At 42.3% G+C, this 15047-nt stretch overlaps 2 protein-coding genes across 2 annotated transcripts in view; both read left to right on the forward strand.

Moving 5' to 3' along the window:
* The window catches only part of ehd2 (EH domain containing 2), a 36343-nt gene extending 31927 nt beyond the window's left edge, over positions 1-4416 (forward strand). The window contains exon 5 of the mRNA XM_062962584.1: positions 97-4416. Within this exon, the coding sequence (XP_062818654.1) occupies positions 97-633 (537 nt within the window). The 3' untranslated portion in view covers positions 634-4416. The remainder of the gene's footprint in view (positions 1-96) is intronic.
* Positions 1-15047, forward strand: part of LOC134293811 (uncharacterized) — a 292347-nt gene that overhangs the window by 62760 nt on the left and 214540 nt on the right. The window lies entirely within an intron of this gene.

Here is a 15047-nt window from a genome sequence, read left to right on the forward strand (position 1 = left end):
AGATTAAATTTGTATTATTTGCCACAGCAGAAACACTGATTATAGGAGGCAGAGCCATTCTTCTGGGCTGTGTCATCATGATTGTTTTTTCCCCAGGAAATGCTGATGGTGCATGACTTCACCAAATTCCATGGATTGAAGCCGCGCATGGTGGATGCTTTGGATGAGCTCCTGACTCTAGATATTGCCAAGCTGATGCCTCTTTTGCGCCAGGAGGAGACAGAAGTCCCTGAGCAGATTGTGCATGGTGGTGCTTTTGATGGCACTCGGAATGGTCCCTTCATTGAAGGAGCAACCGAGGGGGCCTATGAGGGGATGGATGAGGATGAATGGGTGGTGACCAAGGACAAACCCAAATACGATGAGATTTTCTATAATCTATCACCCATGGATGGCAAGCTGAGTGGCACAAAGGCCAAGAACTGGATGGTCACCACCAAACTGCCCAACTCAGTCCTTGGCAAGATCTGGAAACTCAGTGATGTAGACCGTGATGGCATGTTGGACGATGAGGAGTTTGCTCTTGCCAGCCACCTGATTGAAGTCAAGCTAGATGGTCATGGCCTACCATCTGATCTGCCCCGCCATCTTGTGCCACCTTCGAAGCGTCGGCAGAAGGGGTCAGCTGAGTAAAAAGGCCCCTCAAGAGTTTGCCACCAATCCTTATGCCAGGTTTGAACTGCTCCAGTAGGCTCTGGTTCACCTTTTATTTCCACCCTCTTCAGGCCTTAGGAAGCCTAAATTCCTTATGAATGCCTCATTCCTGCTTAGCAGTTATGCGTTGGATTGCATCAGATGATCTTCCTTCCTGCTCCTTTCTTCAAACTAAGCTTCAGTTCTACCTTCCTGCTTTGTCTCATGTCCCTACCAAACTCAAGAAGGCTTCGGTCTACAACAAGCTTTGGTTCTCTGTTGGCTTTGTTCATTTGGGCCTAGTTAAAACTACGTCATTTGGTCTTCCATTCAATTCTCCACTTCCAGACCTGCATACTAGTTGCACCAATGACTAAATGTCTACCTGGACTGGACTTTTCAAAGATGTTTTCCTTCCGCAGAAACCAGACTCAAAGGGCTTCATGCTTCACAAGTTAATTGCCTAAGGACACTGCTTCCCCCAAACCAGGGTCCAACTCTTCCAGGAGGCTGTAGTCTAGTCAACATCAGTTTAAGAACAGATCAACTTCAATTTCCAAGCCATGTCAACCTTGATCTTCTTTAATAGACCTCAGTCCTGCCATCAAGTGTGTAGATGCTGACCCCCACATCCACTGGGGTATCTTTATCCATTAGAAATAGCAAACTAGTCTGTGCTTAGCCACCCTTACTGAGATGTTGTATACTTGCTTGTGGAACTCCTTGCAGCTATCAATAGCTGTGTGTTGTTGCAATGTCATCTGTGTTTTGCCAACTCCTTCCATCAAACTAAGGGTGAAACAAGATGAAGTAGGAGTGTGAAGCATGTTATGGAAGACAAGGCTAGACAAGTTGTTGCCAAGTTACTCAAGCCCACAAACGAACTTAAATAGAAGTTAGGGAAGAAGTTTTTCTTACCTTCTTTGGCCTAATTTTTCGACAAGTTAGGAGTATTCCATCTTCTCACAGCTCTCTCACTTGCCCGGAGCTGTAGTAGGAGAGAGGGCACAAAGGGCATCCAAGGTGATTCTATGGTAATTTCCAGTGAGTTAATTTCAATCCTCCTCAAGTTTAGATCACTTAAAATTCTGTTACAGCTAAAAAAAAAATCAAATAGGAAAAAGTGGTCCTCCAGATATGTCTTGATTGTCACTCTCACACCTATTGCCAGAATCACTAGTCTTAGAGAATGATGGAAGCTGCTCTTCAACATCTGGAGGTATGTACATTACCCATCTGTGAAGTAAAGGCTCAGATACCCTGGTTATGAAAGAGTGACTATTCTTGGCCTAATCATTATCTGTAACTCAGTTATTATCCTCTTCAGGTCATTGGACGAGCTGTGATGTCATAGAATGTAAATTATTAGTTTGTGTTCACACTGTGTTGACAGTACAAGTAATTTCTAAGAAGAACCAAAGCTGAAGAATAGCCCCAGATAGTTATAGGTGTCGTGGAAGACATGTAGAACATTGGAACAAGCTTCAGAAGGAGATCTGGAGTTTAGATGGTGATTCAAAATAACTTCGGCTGCAAGTCTCTATTAACATAGGTTTGTATATTTTTTGTTGTTTAGTTTTGCACACATTTCTTGCTTTTGTATTTGGATATTATTCCTTTTTTAATTTCAAAGGGATGATAAAGAAGAAAAATTGAAATGAAGAGATCTCCAGCTATTTCTCAGTCATGAGATCTAGCAGCTTGTTATTTTTGTTATAAAAAAGATATTCCCGGGATATTTGTCTTCTTGCCAGACAAATAGCTTTGCTCTGGCGTCACAAGCGTAGGGTGATGTCCAACACAGACAACATTCCATCCACTGATTGCATTGTTTGGATAGCCAACAACTATCAGTAGCAATCTCCAAAGCTACTGCTTATTTTACTCCAACCGTGTTCACAGTCTCTGAAGACCAATCCAGAACAAGTTTATTTTCCTGTGAATGCTTATGCCAGGAAGAAAGACATTTTTTATTCCATCCATATGGCTTCATGTTAAATAGTTTCATCTGTTTTAATCTGATTTCTTTCACTGTAGCTAAGCCTTATCCTTGAGCTAGCTACTTCCTTATCACCATTCACTGTCAAGTATGTTATTATGACATTGTAAAAAATCATGCACATATTCTCATTTGATATGTAACTGCAGCTTTTATCTGCCTGTCTTGCTTGGAGTTTGCCTTAGGGGCGACTTTATGATGTAGATTAAAGTATATGGGGAGGTTTCTTAAACAGGCAAGAAATAAGGTGTCAAGCTAACAGGAAGACACAGAAGGCTTGTATGAAAAATTAACTTTTTACAGATGAAAATGGAGATGTGTATGGCCAAAAAATACCAGAGTGAAGTCAAGATGGCAAAAGTTATTAGAGAGAAGGAACAGACAAGCTAGGAGTGTATGCCATAGTTTGATTTTGCTTAAGTCCACAGGGAAGGACACAGTTTCACTTCTTCTTTTCCACTCCACTGAGTTCTGGGTGCAAACAACTATGACTAGAAACAGAGTTTGGATCCCTATTCAGCCATGGAAACCCACTGGGTGACCTAGAGCAATCTGGCTTCAGAGGTAGACTCCCTCTAAACAAATCCTGCCAAGAAAAACTTAAGATGGCAATTAATGGGAATTGACATGCGGGCACAATAATGAAGGGAAATGTGGGAAGAGAAGAGAGAGTCTGTGCAATGTTTGAAAGGGCTGATAAAGCATGATGCCAATCAGAATCGTCTCCACCAAATCAGGACAATTGGAGGGTATGAGGATGATGTATCCCCACAACAGTGATGGAGAAAGTGGAGCCTATAGGTCACCCATGTCTCCTTTTTTGTCACCTTCCTAAAATCCACCATTGTACTTTGTACCCTTCCAAGCCCTTCCTAAAAGCCAACACAGACACCAGGAGTGACACAGCATCAGTGCTGGGCTGCTCACATGGTGGAAATGGCTCCCCAAGTCCTGCCACAGTTGCCCTTCCCTGACCTAGAGAGTGTTTCTTTCCAAGACTTGCAGTGTGATCTGATCCAGTGGTGGCCAAAGCTGCAGTCCCTGGACCAGTACCACTTGGAGCCATTGACTAGCAGTTGGTAGAGAGTTTTTAGGAAACACACAGTTGTAGCCAATAAGTACAAATATGCTACTGAGTCCTGGCCCGAGAGAAATAATGTCTGGTCCTGTACAGCCTGAAAAGAGTGAGTGTATCCTCTGCCACCGCTTACTAAACTGTTATAGAATAAGCTTTATCCTGTAGTCAGGACTTACAGCTGTATGCCATCACAACCATTAAAATGGCAACAACTGCAACCCAAGCCCCTGAACTCTACAGGCAGAGTAAATGACACAAATTATCTATAGGAGGGGAAAAAAACTATGAATATCCTTGTTTACATTTGCTTCATTTTAGCTTGATTAATTATGTTGCAAAAAAATATACCCATAGTGCCTGCATCAGCAAGGTTATCCTCAATTACTTTTACTGTAGGGGTAGGTGGGGGATATTAGCAACCCCTCCAGCCCCCATTCATAAGCACCAACAGAGCTGCCCCATCTAGGAGGGTGCTAGGGCAAGAGGACTCGTGTGGAAGTGCTTTCTCAGACCTCAGGATCAAGGCAATTAATTTTGTTTCAACTTTAGGAAGTCTAAGGACTCTTGCTGACTAACATTTCCTGAGGTCCATCTGCCAGTCTTCTTGCAGGGATCCAGAGGTGCAGTCTGATCTTGAGGAGGGCCTTGTAGCTTTTGTGATATGCCTCTAACAGCATTTCTGATGGAATAAAACATTTATTTACCAGCCTGAGTCTCCTCTGTTCATTCACTCTATACTGTGATTGGAGGGGGGGGGGGTATTGCCACAGTACGGACAATACACTACTACAAAGGTAAGTAATCTCAGGAGAAGGAACTTGTTAATTTATTTATTTATTTATTTACAGTATTTATATTCTGCCCTTCTCACCCCGAAGGGGACTCAGGGCGGAATACAATGAACACATATATGGCAAACATTCAATGCCAACAGACAAACAACATACATTAGACAGACTCAGAGGCATTTTTAACATTTTTCCAGCTTCACGATTCCGACCACAGGGGGAGCTGTTGCTTCACCGTCCAGAAGTGGCTGTACTTCCTCATTCCTTTCCTCGTGTTTTGCTGGCAGTTTTATGGTGTTGTAAATTAACCTCCCGCATAAAGCATCCCTAAATTTCCCTAATTGACAGGTGCAACTGTCTTTCGGGGCTGCATAGGTCAACAGCAAGCCGGGGCTATTAATGGTCGGAGGCTTAACCCAACCCGGGCTTCGAACTCATGACCTCTCGGTCAGTAGTGATTTATAGCAGCTGGTTACTAGCCAGCTGCGCCACAGCCTGGCCCCACCTGCGCCACAGGTGATGGTAGGTAGATATAGGGTGTAGCATTTTCATTGTCTACCAATCCTATATATGGAGAAAATTTCAGTAGCTGCAGAAATTTGCACTGTTGTTAGATTTAATGTGTATCCTCTGAAGAAGGGCAATCAATAATATAAAGTCTGACACATGTTGGGCTTTTTATAACACAGGATAACAAAAAATATTTAAAGAACAACATGCAACTAAGGTAAAGGTTTTCCTCTGACATTAAGTCTAGTCATGTCCAACTCTGGGGGTTGGTGCTCATCTCCATTTCTAAGCCGTTGTCTGTAGACACCTCCAAGGTCATGTGGCCGGCATGACTGCATGAAGCACCGTTACCTTCCCACCGGAGTGGTATCTATTGATCTACTCACATGTACATGTTTTCAAACTGCTAGGTTGGAAGAAGCTGGGGCTAACAGCGGGAACTCACCCCGCCCCCCAGATTCTAACTGCTGACCTTTCGGTCAGCAAATTCAGCAGCTCAGCAGTTTAACCTACTGCGCCACCGGAGGCTCCTATCAATACGCAAACATGCAACAATCAATGCGCAAATAAATACCTGTTTCTTCTTTTGCTTGGAGATCCTATATGACAGCGGTTTGGACTTCAACTCCCAGAAGCCCCAGTAGAAGTCTAAAATATCTGGAGGACCGAAGTTTTGGAACCACAAACATATGAGCTTTGCAGTATCGGTCTGTGATATTCTCACAGACACGCATGGAGATATATGGTTAGGTGTACTTCAATGTCCAGAATCCCATAGGCAATTGGCATTTTGGGCACTGCAAGCCTAATAATAATAATAATAATAATAATAATAATAATAATAATAATAATAATAATTCGCCGATATATCACATAGTCCTAGACACTTGGGAAGTGTCCGACGTGTGATGCAATACAAAAGGCAGCATAATGATCTTGTTTGCTGTCTACTAATCTTGTTGTGTATCAAATGATGATGATGTTAGTAAGTTCTGCAATATGTTATTGAATGATCCGAGCTTTAGGGGTTAGAGACCAGTTTCCACACAGCATTTCTGTTTGGAAAGGTAGGGCCAGTGTTCCCAGTTCTGTGTGACTCACTGGCTGGGCCACTGCCAGAGCACTCCCAGCCCGGCCAAAGGAAACTTTCAAATTCCTTCCTCTCGCCAAAAAGAACAGGCGGTACCAAGCTGCTCCGAACAAGCGATCCCACAGTGGGGCTGGTATGGGGGCAAACTCCCATTGGGCCCAACCTGCCCTGTCCCCTCCCTGGATTAAAACCACCATATCCATCAGGGATGTCAAAATGAATAAATGGAAACCAATTTTGAACTGGGAGAGGGAGCATGATTCACACCAAGACTGCTGGTAGAAAGACAAGATTTTAAATGCTAGAAAAAAATAACAATAATCCTGGTGTATAGCAACAACTCTAGTATATTAATTTTAAATGCAGCCCTGCAAAAGAATCTCCAAAAGTAAACAGCTTTCATGATTTTTTCCCTGCATCTGCTCAACATTATTAATATTTTTTGGCTGACTATGCCTCCCCTTTTCTCACTTCAGCTCAGAAACCACCAACTTTTGAAATGCTTTCCTGGAGCAAGCTTAGTCACCACAGTTGATGAGGCAAAGAGAGATTCATAAGCCCCCAAATAACTTGGATTTAAGTCTCTGACTGACTAATAAGCATGGAATGAAATAACTGAGCTGGAGTGTTTGCATTCATGCCTGATGGCTATTTATTATTTTCATGATTTATATACTGGTCTATAAACTTCCACACAACACCAGTTTCTCAATGCAAACTTGCGAACTATAAGATACCCTCCCACTGTCCCAATATAGCAGAGACAGTTCTGATAATTCCTCTGTCAACCCACTTTTTAAGCTGCTTTTAAAAAGTCTCCTCTTTTCCTACTTCCATCCTTTGTCCTTAACTTATTTCTGCTGTTGCAAACTGAGTTCAAAATGGGTTGCTGTGAGTTTTCTACGCTGTATGGCCATGTTGCAGAAGCATTCTCTCCTAACATTTCACCCACATCTATGGCAGTCATTCTTTGAGGTTGTGAGGTCTATTGGAAACTAGGCAAGTGAGGTTTATATAGTGATGAAATAATGTCCAGGGTGGGAGAAAGAACTCTTGTCTGTTTGAGGCAAGTGTGCATGTTATAATTGGCCACCTTGATTAGCATTGAATTGCTCTGCAGCTTCAAAGCCTGACTGCTTCCTGTCTGGGGGAATCCTTTGTTGGGAGGTATTCGCTGGCCCTGATTGTTTTCTGCCTGGAATTCCTCTGTTTTTTTAGTGTTGCTCTTTATTTACTGTCCTGATTTTAGAGTTTTTTTAATACTGGTAGCCAGATTTTGTTGGTTTTCATGGTTTCCTCCTTTCTGTTGAAACTGTCCGCATGCTTGTGGATTTCAATGGCTTCTCTGTGTAGTCTGACATGGTGGTTGTTAGAGTGGTCCAGCATTTCTGATCCAGACTGCAAGGATATTCAGTGCTAATCAAAGTGGCCAGTTGCAACTTTCACACTTGCCTCCAGCAGACAAGAGTTCTTTCTCCCACCCTGGACATTATTCCACATTATATATACAGGGTTCCCTCACTACTTTCCAGTTCACTTTTTGCGGATTCGCTGTTTCGCGGTTTTTCAATAAACGCTAAAAGACTATTATAAATAATAGAAAATTACAATTTACAGCCTAAGGAGGAGAGGAAGGAGAAGCCAAAGGGAGAGAAGAGGAGCCCAAGTGGCAACGGGAGGAGGAGGCAATTTATCAACACACAACTGGTTGATAAAGACTTAAATTAGTGTATGAATACTAAAATAAGGAGCCCCGGTAGCGAAGTGTGCTAAAGCACTGAGCGGCTGAACTTGCAGACCGAAAGGTCCCAGGTTCAAATCCCGGGAGCGGAGTGAGCGTCCGCTGTTAACTCCAGCTTCTGCCAACCTAGCAGTTTGAAAACATGCCAATGTGAGTAGATCAACAGGTACCGCTCCGGCGGGAAGGTAACGGCGTTCCATGCAGTCATGCCGGCCACATGACCTTGGAGGTGTCTACGGACAACGCCGGCTCTTCGGCTTAGAAATGAGATGAGCACCAACCCCCAGAGTCAGACATGACTGGACTTAACGTCAGGGGAAACCTTTACCTTTACTACTAAAATAATGTATAAATATTAACATAAATATAGTGTCCCTACTCTGCGGATTTTCACTTATTGCGGGTGGTCCTGGAACCTAACCCCCAAGATAAGTGAGGGAACACTGTCAACCTCACTTGCTTAGTTTGCAACAGACCTCACAACCTCTGAACATGCCAGCCCCAGATGCAGGCAAAACATTACGAAAGAATGCTGCTGGAACATGGCCATACAGCCCGGAAAACTCACAGCAGCCCTGTGATTCCAGCCATGAAAACCTTCGACAACACATTGAGTTCAAAATGGCAATGAATCATGTTCTTCCTGCTATAATCAAATAAAAGCAAACTGATGCAGCCCCAAGTCCCCCCCCCCCCCCAATCTTGGTCACACTTTGATGTTACTTGGCCACACATCTCCTTGTTTCCCTCTGTGAAATATGGGAGGACATGTGGCAACACATTTCTTCCAACATTTTAAAAATGCAGAAAGAACAAAGGTTAGAATTTTTTTTAAAAAAAAGAGAAGCAACCCAAAACATACTTTCATCTGACCCAAGTTAATTCCCAAAGGCCTTGTTTTTTTTTTTTAATCCAAAAAGAGGAGAAACTTACAAACGCTTGAGGGAAAGAATTCCATAGCTCTGAAACTCACCCTCCTCCCGTTTCCCCAACTGGACAACTTCCAGCTGTGTTAAATGACAGCTTCTAGTACCCCCAGACAAAGGATGATGGGATTTGCCACCCAACACAACTCCAGTTTCCAATTTCTATATGAGGCTGCTTTTTCGCACTATTGAATAGTGCTTCCATTACAGTTCCTTACAGGGCAGCAAATACGCATTAAATGTTTGGTAGCAAGAACTCTGGCTTCCTAAGTCTGCTTCCTGTGTTCAAATCCTGTGAACAAACTACCTTCTTCTGGCAACGGGGTTGAAGAATGGTCTTTTGTGTCATTGCAATCAGCCCACCTTAATACAGGATTTCCCCTCGGTATGGGAAGGAGAGAGCATGATTTTTATCTTTCCTTGCCTAAACTCAGCCTTCACTGGACGAGGGGAATGGTCAGGAAACCTAAATCACTTTGGGGGTGTTGGAGAAAAGAGAGAGGCAGAAGGTGGGGCAGGAATGGGGGAAATGCATGAGTCTCAGGGAAGCTTACCGAGCCAAGCACACAGTGTGCCTGCATGGAAAGTTGGCCATCGGGTGAGCAATGACGCAGGCACTTCTACTGCCTCCGAGACACTAAAGAGACACTAAAGAGAAATAAGACTAGGTTCAGGATTTCCTTTTATGTTTCTTCTTACACCCCAGTACTAAGCAAAAACATAGCTATATTTAGACATTTTTAGCAAGAATTGATGGCCCTCCCATCATTACCAAGCACCACAGATTACCCGACTTGTGCTGATGGCAACTGGTGTCCTGAAGTATCAGGAGAGCCAACAGATCCCCTGCTGTAATAGGGTGCATTTGCACTATTGAATTAATACACTTTGACCCTACTTTAACTGTCATGGCTCAATGCTCAAGAGTGCTGGTGCCTCACCAAACTACCAAACACAGGATTCCATAGAATTGAGCCAGGGCAGTTGAAGTGGGGTCAAACTGCATTTATTGTACAGTCTAGATCAGGGGTCCCCAAACTAAGGCCCGCGGCCCTCCGAGGTCATTTACCTGGCCCCGGCCCTCAGTTTTATAATATAATATATTGTATATACATATAATATTGATAAAAATATTATAATGTAGTACAATATAACACTAATAATAATACCATATAATAATATTATATTCTATATTACATATAATATTACTAATAATATTACAGTATAGTGGTATAGTTCAATATAGTAATATATAAAGCTAATATTCTGCTATGCTAATAATATAATATATTGTATGTACATATAATTTGTAAGCCACTCTGAGTCCCCTTTGGGGTGAGAAGGGTGTGATACAAATGTAGTAAATAAATGCAGTAAATAAATAATAAATAAATAAATACATTTTAGACTTAGGCTCGCCCAAAGTCTGAAATGACTTGAAGGCACACAACAACAACAACAACAACAACAACAACAACAACAACAATCTTAATTAACTTGACTATCTCATTGGCCAGAAGCAGGACCATACTTCCCATCGAAATCCTGATAAATGTATGTTGGGTTAAAATTGTTTTTATTTTTAAATATTGTATTGTTCTTTCATTGTTCTTCTTCTTCTTGTTGTTTTTGCACTACAAATAAGACATGTGCAGTGTGCATCGGAATTTGTTTGTATTTTTTTTCAGATAATCCGGCCCCTCAACAGTCTGAAGGATTGTGGACCGGCCCTCGGCTTAAAAGGTTTGAGGACCCCTGGTCTAGATGCACCTATAGAGGCCTTGCATCATATAAAGCTCAGGGTAACCATCAGAATTTGTGGAAGTTCCTTTTTTGAATGACAGCTACAAGAATTCTCCAGCCAGTAAACCCAGAGTCAATACAAGCCTCAGCAATTTATTTGATGTATATCACATCTATCTTGGAAGAGAATCAGGGTGGTGGTTTGGGTGCTAGACCCGGAGTATGGAGACTAAGGTTTAAATCGATTATTCCCATGGAAATTCACTTAGTGATCTTGGACAAGTCACACACACTCTGCCTCAGAGGACATTTGTGGCAAACCCAGAGGCCATTTGTTGAAAAGAGAGTGGGATATCAGAGAATAAGCATGTGGCCCAGCTAGTATTTAAACTAGGTCTTCTTGGTCCATAATTTCCTAGGGCAAGTCTTGGTTTTACCAGAAGCAAGCCCCACTGAATTTAGTGAGAAGCAAAGCACTCTGTGATCCAAATACTGCAGAAGCTTGTGGGAGGAGTACATGCCATTGGTGGATGGAGCAACTCCTATTGGCACACAGCCCTGACATGGTTGCCTAAACAAACCTAGAAACACACACAAACACATACACACATTCCATTTACCCTATTTATATCCAGTGCTTGATCCTCTTACTTTATATTTTGCACTACGCTTATCAGGATCCATCAGGCCAAGCTACTTGGGGATTCTGAGTACTGGAGTAACTTTAGAAGACTATATTTCTCAGAATCCCTAACCAGCTTTTGTGGCAGTGGTGGGAGAGGCTAACCTTTGAAGGATGCACATACAGTAGAGTCTCATCCAACATAAATGGGCCGGCAGAACGTTAAATAAGCAAATATGTTGGATAATAAGGAGGGATTAAGGAAAAGCCTATTAAACATCAAATTAGGTTATGATTTTACAAATTAAGCACCAAAACATCATGTTATACAACAAATTTGACAGAAAAAGTAGTTCAATACACAGTAATGCTATGTAGTAATTACTGTATTTACGAATTTACAACCAAAATATCACGATATATTGAAAACATTGACTACTAAAAGGCAGGCTGCGTTGGATAATCCAGAACGTTGGATAAGTGGATGTTGGATAAGTGAGACTCTACTGTACATTGTGCTAGTTAACCCGGTGACACAATGGGTTAAACCTTTGTGCAGGCAGAACTGCTGACTGAAAGATTGGCGGTTCAAATCCGGGGAGTGGGATGAGCTCCCGTCTGTCAGCTCTAGCTTCCCATGCGGGGACATGAGAGAAGTCTCTCACAGAATGGTAAAACATCCGGGCATCCCCATGGCAACATTCTTGGAGATGGCCAATTCTCTCACACCAGAAGCGACTTGCAGTTTCTCAAGTCGCTCCTGACAAAAAGAAAATCTACACTGTAGAATGAATGTTGACCCCTTTAAATGCTCTGGTTCAATGCTCTGGAATCCTGGAAGTTGTAGTTTGGTAAGGCACCACCTCTCTTAAGCAGAGCAGGCTAAAGACCTTGCAAAACTGCAGCTCCCAGGATTCCATAGCATTGAACCATGGTCATTAAAGTGGTGTCAAATTGCATTAATTCTTCAGTGTAGGTGCACCCTTAGTTAAAAGCACAATACTACATTAGCCATATAACTCAGAAGTAGTATAACACTTTCCTCAAAGGGACTTACAGATCTAAAATATAAATGTGTACAATAAAACTTGCTAATGTTTACTGTTTCAGTGGAAACATGTTTCCTAAAAATTGGCTAAGATCACATAAAACTGACTTCACATTCCTCTTTGTCCGTAAATAATGAGACATTCATGGTAGGTGGTCTGTTCGATAGTATCTTTGCAATCTCATGTTTATTTCCATTGGGAGGGAGGCAAATCACTGGCCTGTTGGGTAAATCCTCTAACAAGATCATCAGCACTTTTGGAAATGAAAAAAGTGAAATGAAATATACACTTGGCAAGTCTTGGCCAGGCTAAATATTGTCCAGGGATGTAACTAAGTGTATGCGTGTGAGGGCTTTACTCTAAGGATGAAGACCCCCTCCATCAATTTGTCTCTCATTCCCCACATTTCGAGCACTGCAGAGAGTGAAACACTGGCCCCGTGCATCTACACTGCCATATAATGCAGTTTCAGAATGCAGATTCATTGCATTGAACTGGATTAAATGGCAGTGTAGATCATATAATCCAGTCTGATCTGCATTACACAAGTCTACACTAACCATTATAATGTAGTTCAAACTGCATTACCTGTATATGACAGTGTAGATGGGGCGACTGAAAATCACTCTGGCATTTATGGTGTTTACATTCCCTAGGTCACTTGGCCAATGGAAACCTATCGGGTGACCTTATTTTACTTTCTATTTATTTATTTTTATCTCACCTGTCTCCACACTTTCAGCCCCAGAAAATGTTTCTTTTTCCGGATGTGGAGTAAGAAACTGTTGCTACCAGTCCTGCGGTTACAGGGATTGTACTGTATATACTGTTATGCTGCAGACAATGAAGCCTGGTTCTCTTTTATCTTGGGGCCATTGAGATTAGTTCTGGAGGAGGGAGCCTACCTCATCCAACCAGATGACCAGATGACGGGGTATGAATTCCATGGGGCAATATCTGCCAGTCCTCAAATTTCTATGAAAACAGTTGGTGGGTGGACTGGGAAAACATACAATCCCAGCAGCCTCCCAGCCACACCCAGCAGCTGGCCCTTGGGAGTCATGAAGGGCTGGCATTAGCCTGCCCCCTAGTGGCTGCAGGGTCAACCTGACAGGTGGTCTATGCAGCAAGGATGGGGAAATCATAATTTACACGGTGACATTAATGCAATTTGTCACCACTTTAACTGCCATGGTTCAATGCTGTGGAACCCTGGGAACTGTAGTTTGAAGAGACCCAGCCCTCTTTGGTATTGAAGGCTGAAGACCCTGTAGAATTACAATTCCCAGGAATACACAGCATTGAGCCATGGCAAGTGGTGTCAAAAAGCATTAATAATAATAATAATAATAATAATAATAATAATAATAATAATAACAACAACAACAACAACTTTATTTTTATACTTCGCCCCATCTCCCCGAAGGGACTCGGGGCGTCTTACATGGGGCCTTGCCCGATAAAACGATCAAATATCAAAACACAGCAATAAAACAGTTATCCAATAAAAACATCAATTACAGTAAAAACAATAGTTAAAATCAACATAAAACATACAATATTAACACTGGAGACTAATTCATAGAACCCAGGCAAAGTGCAACATGTGCCGAAATGGGGAAGGTAATTTCACAGTTGAAATGGACAAAGTGAAGTATAGCATTGGCAACACCTCGAGAATGGGGCTATTATAAAATGGGCAGATAGATCAGTCCGACACCAAATTAAGTATCAAAGGCCTTTTGAAAGAGCCAGGTTTTTAAGCTCCTACGGAAGGAGAGGAGGATAGGGGCCTGCCTGATCTCTCTAGGGAGCGAGTTCCAAAGCCGGGGGGCCACGATGGAGAAGGCCCTTTCTCTCGTCCCCACCAACCGTGACTGCGAGGGTGGTGGGCGCGAGAGAAGGGCCTCCCCCAACGAGCGAAGAGAACGTGCGGGTTCGTACACACACACACACACACATATACATATGCAAACACACACACATATACATACATACAGTTTTAATAACGTTACACTACGTAATACAGTTTTGTTCCTGGGTTATAAATGTTATTTCCTAAATGGTTATATCATAAAAATACAGAAAAGCTTTACTAAACTGCAAAAACTTTCATTTTTGCAAGACATCCTGCAGCACATTTTGCTATAGTTTTTCAATGAATATCTCATCGAGTCGCAACCAATTCTACATAGTTTGTGGCAGCCACAAAAATGAAGTTTTCTGGAGTAGAACAACTACTTCCAAAGTAAGTTCTGCACCATTAAACAGAAAGTAACATTTTCAAACCTGGAACAGAGTTTTTTTTCTCTGTTTTGTTACATAATGCTGTTTACAGTTGATTTCATCTGGTGCACATTAAAAAGGCATCACACAGTCATCCTCTTGCATGTTGATGTTAGCAATTAAATACTGCCATGTAACCCAGTTCAAAGCTGATAATATGGGGTTTTATATAGCTACTAGCTGTGCCCGGCCACGCGTTGCTGTGGTGAAGTATAGTGGTATGGGAAATAAAGTATTGAGGAATTGGTGGTAGTTAAGGTAAAGGGTAAAGTTTTCCCCCTGACATTAAGTCCAGTCATGTCCGACTCTGGGGGTTGGTGCTCATCTCCATTTCTAAGCTGAAGAGCTGGCATTGTCCATAGACACCGCCAAGGTTATGTGGCCATTGGCATGACTTCATGGAGTGACGTTACCTTCCCACCTATAGATCTACTCATACATATAAAAAACTGCATTTTTATATGCGGTACCTATAGATCTACTCATATTTGCATGTTTTCGAACTGCTAGGTTGGCAGAAGCTGGAGCTAACAGCGGGCACTCACTCCACTCCCCGGATTCGAACCTGTGACCTTTCGGTCC

This window comes from Anolis carolinensis, unplaced genomic scaffold, assembly GCF_035594765.1.
Source record: "Anolis carolinensis isolate JA03-04 unplaced genomic scaffold, rAnoCar3.1.pri scaffold_10, whole genome shotgun sequence".
NCBI classification, from domain to species: domain Eukaryota; kingdom Metazoa; phylum Chordata; class Lepidosauria; order Squamata; family Dactyloidae; genus Anolis; species Anolis carolinensis.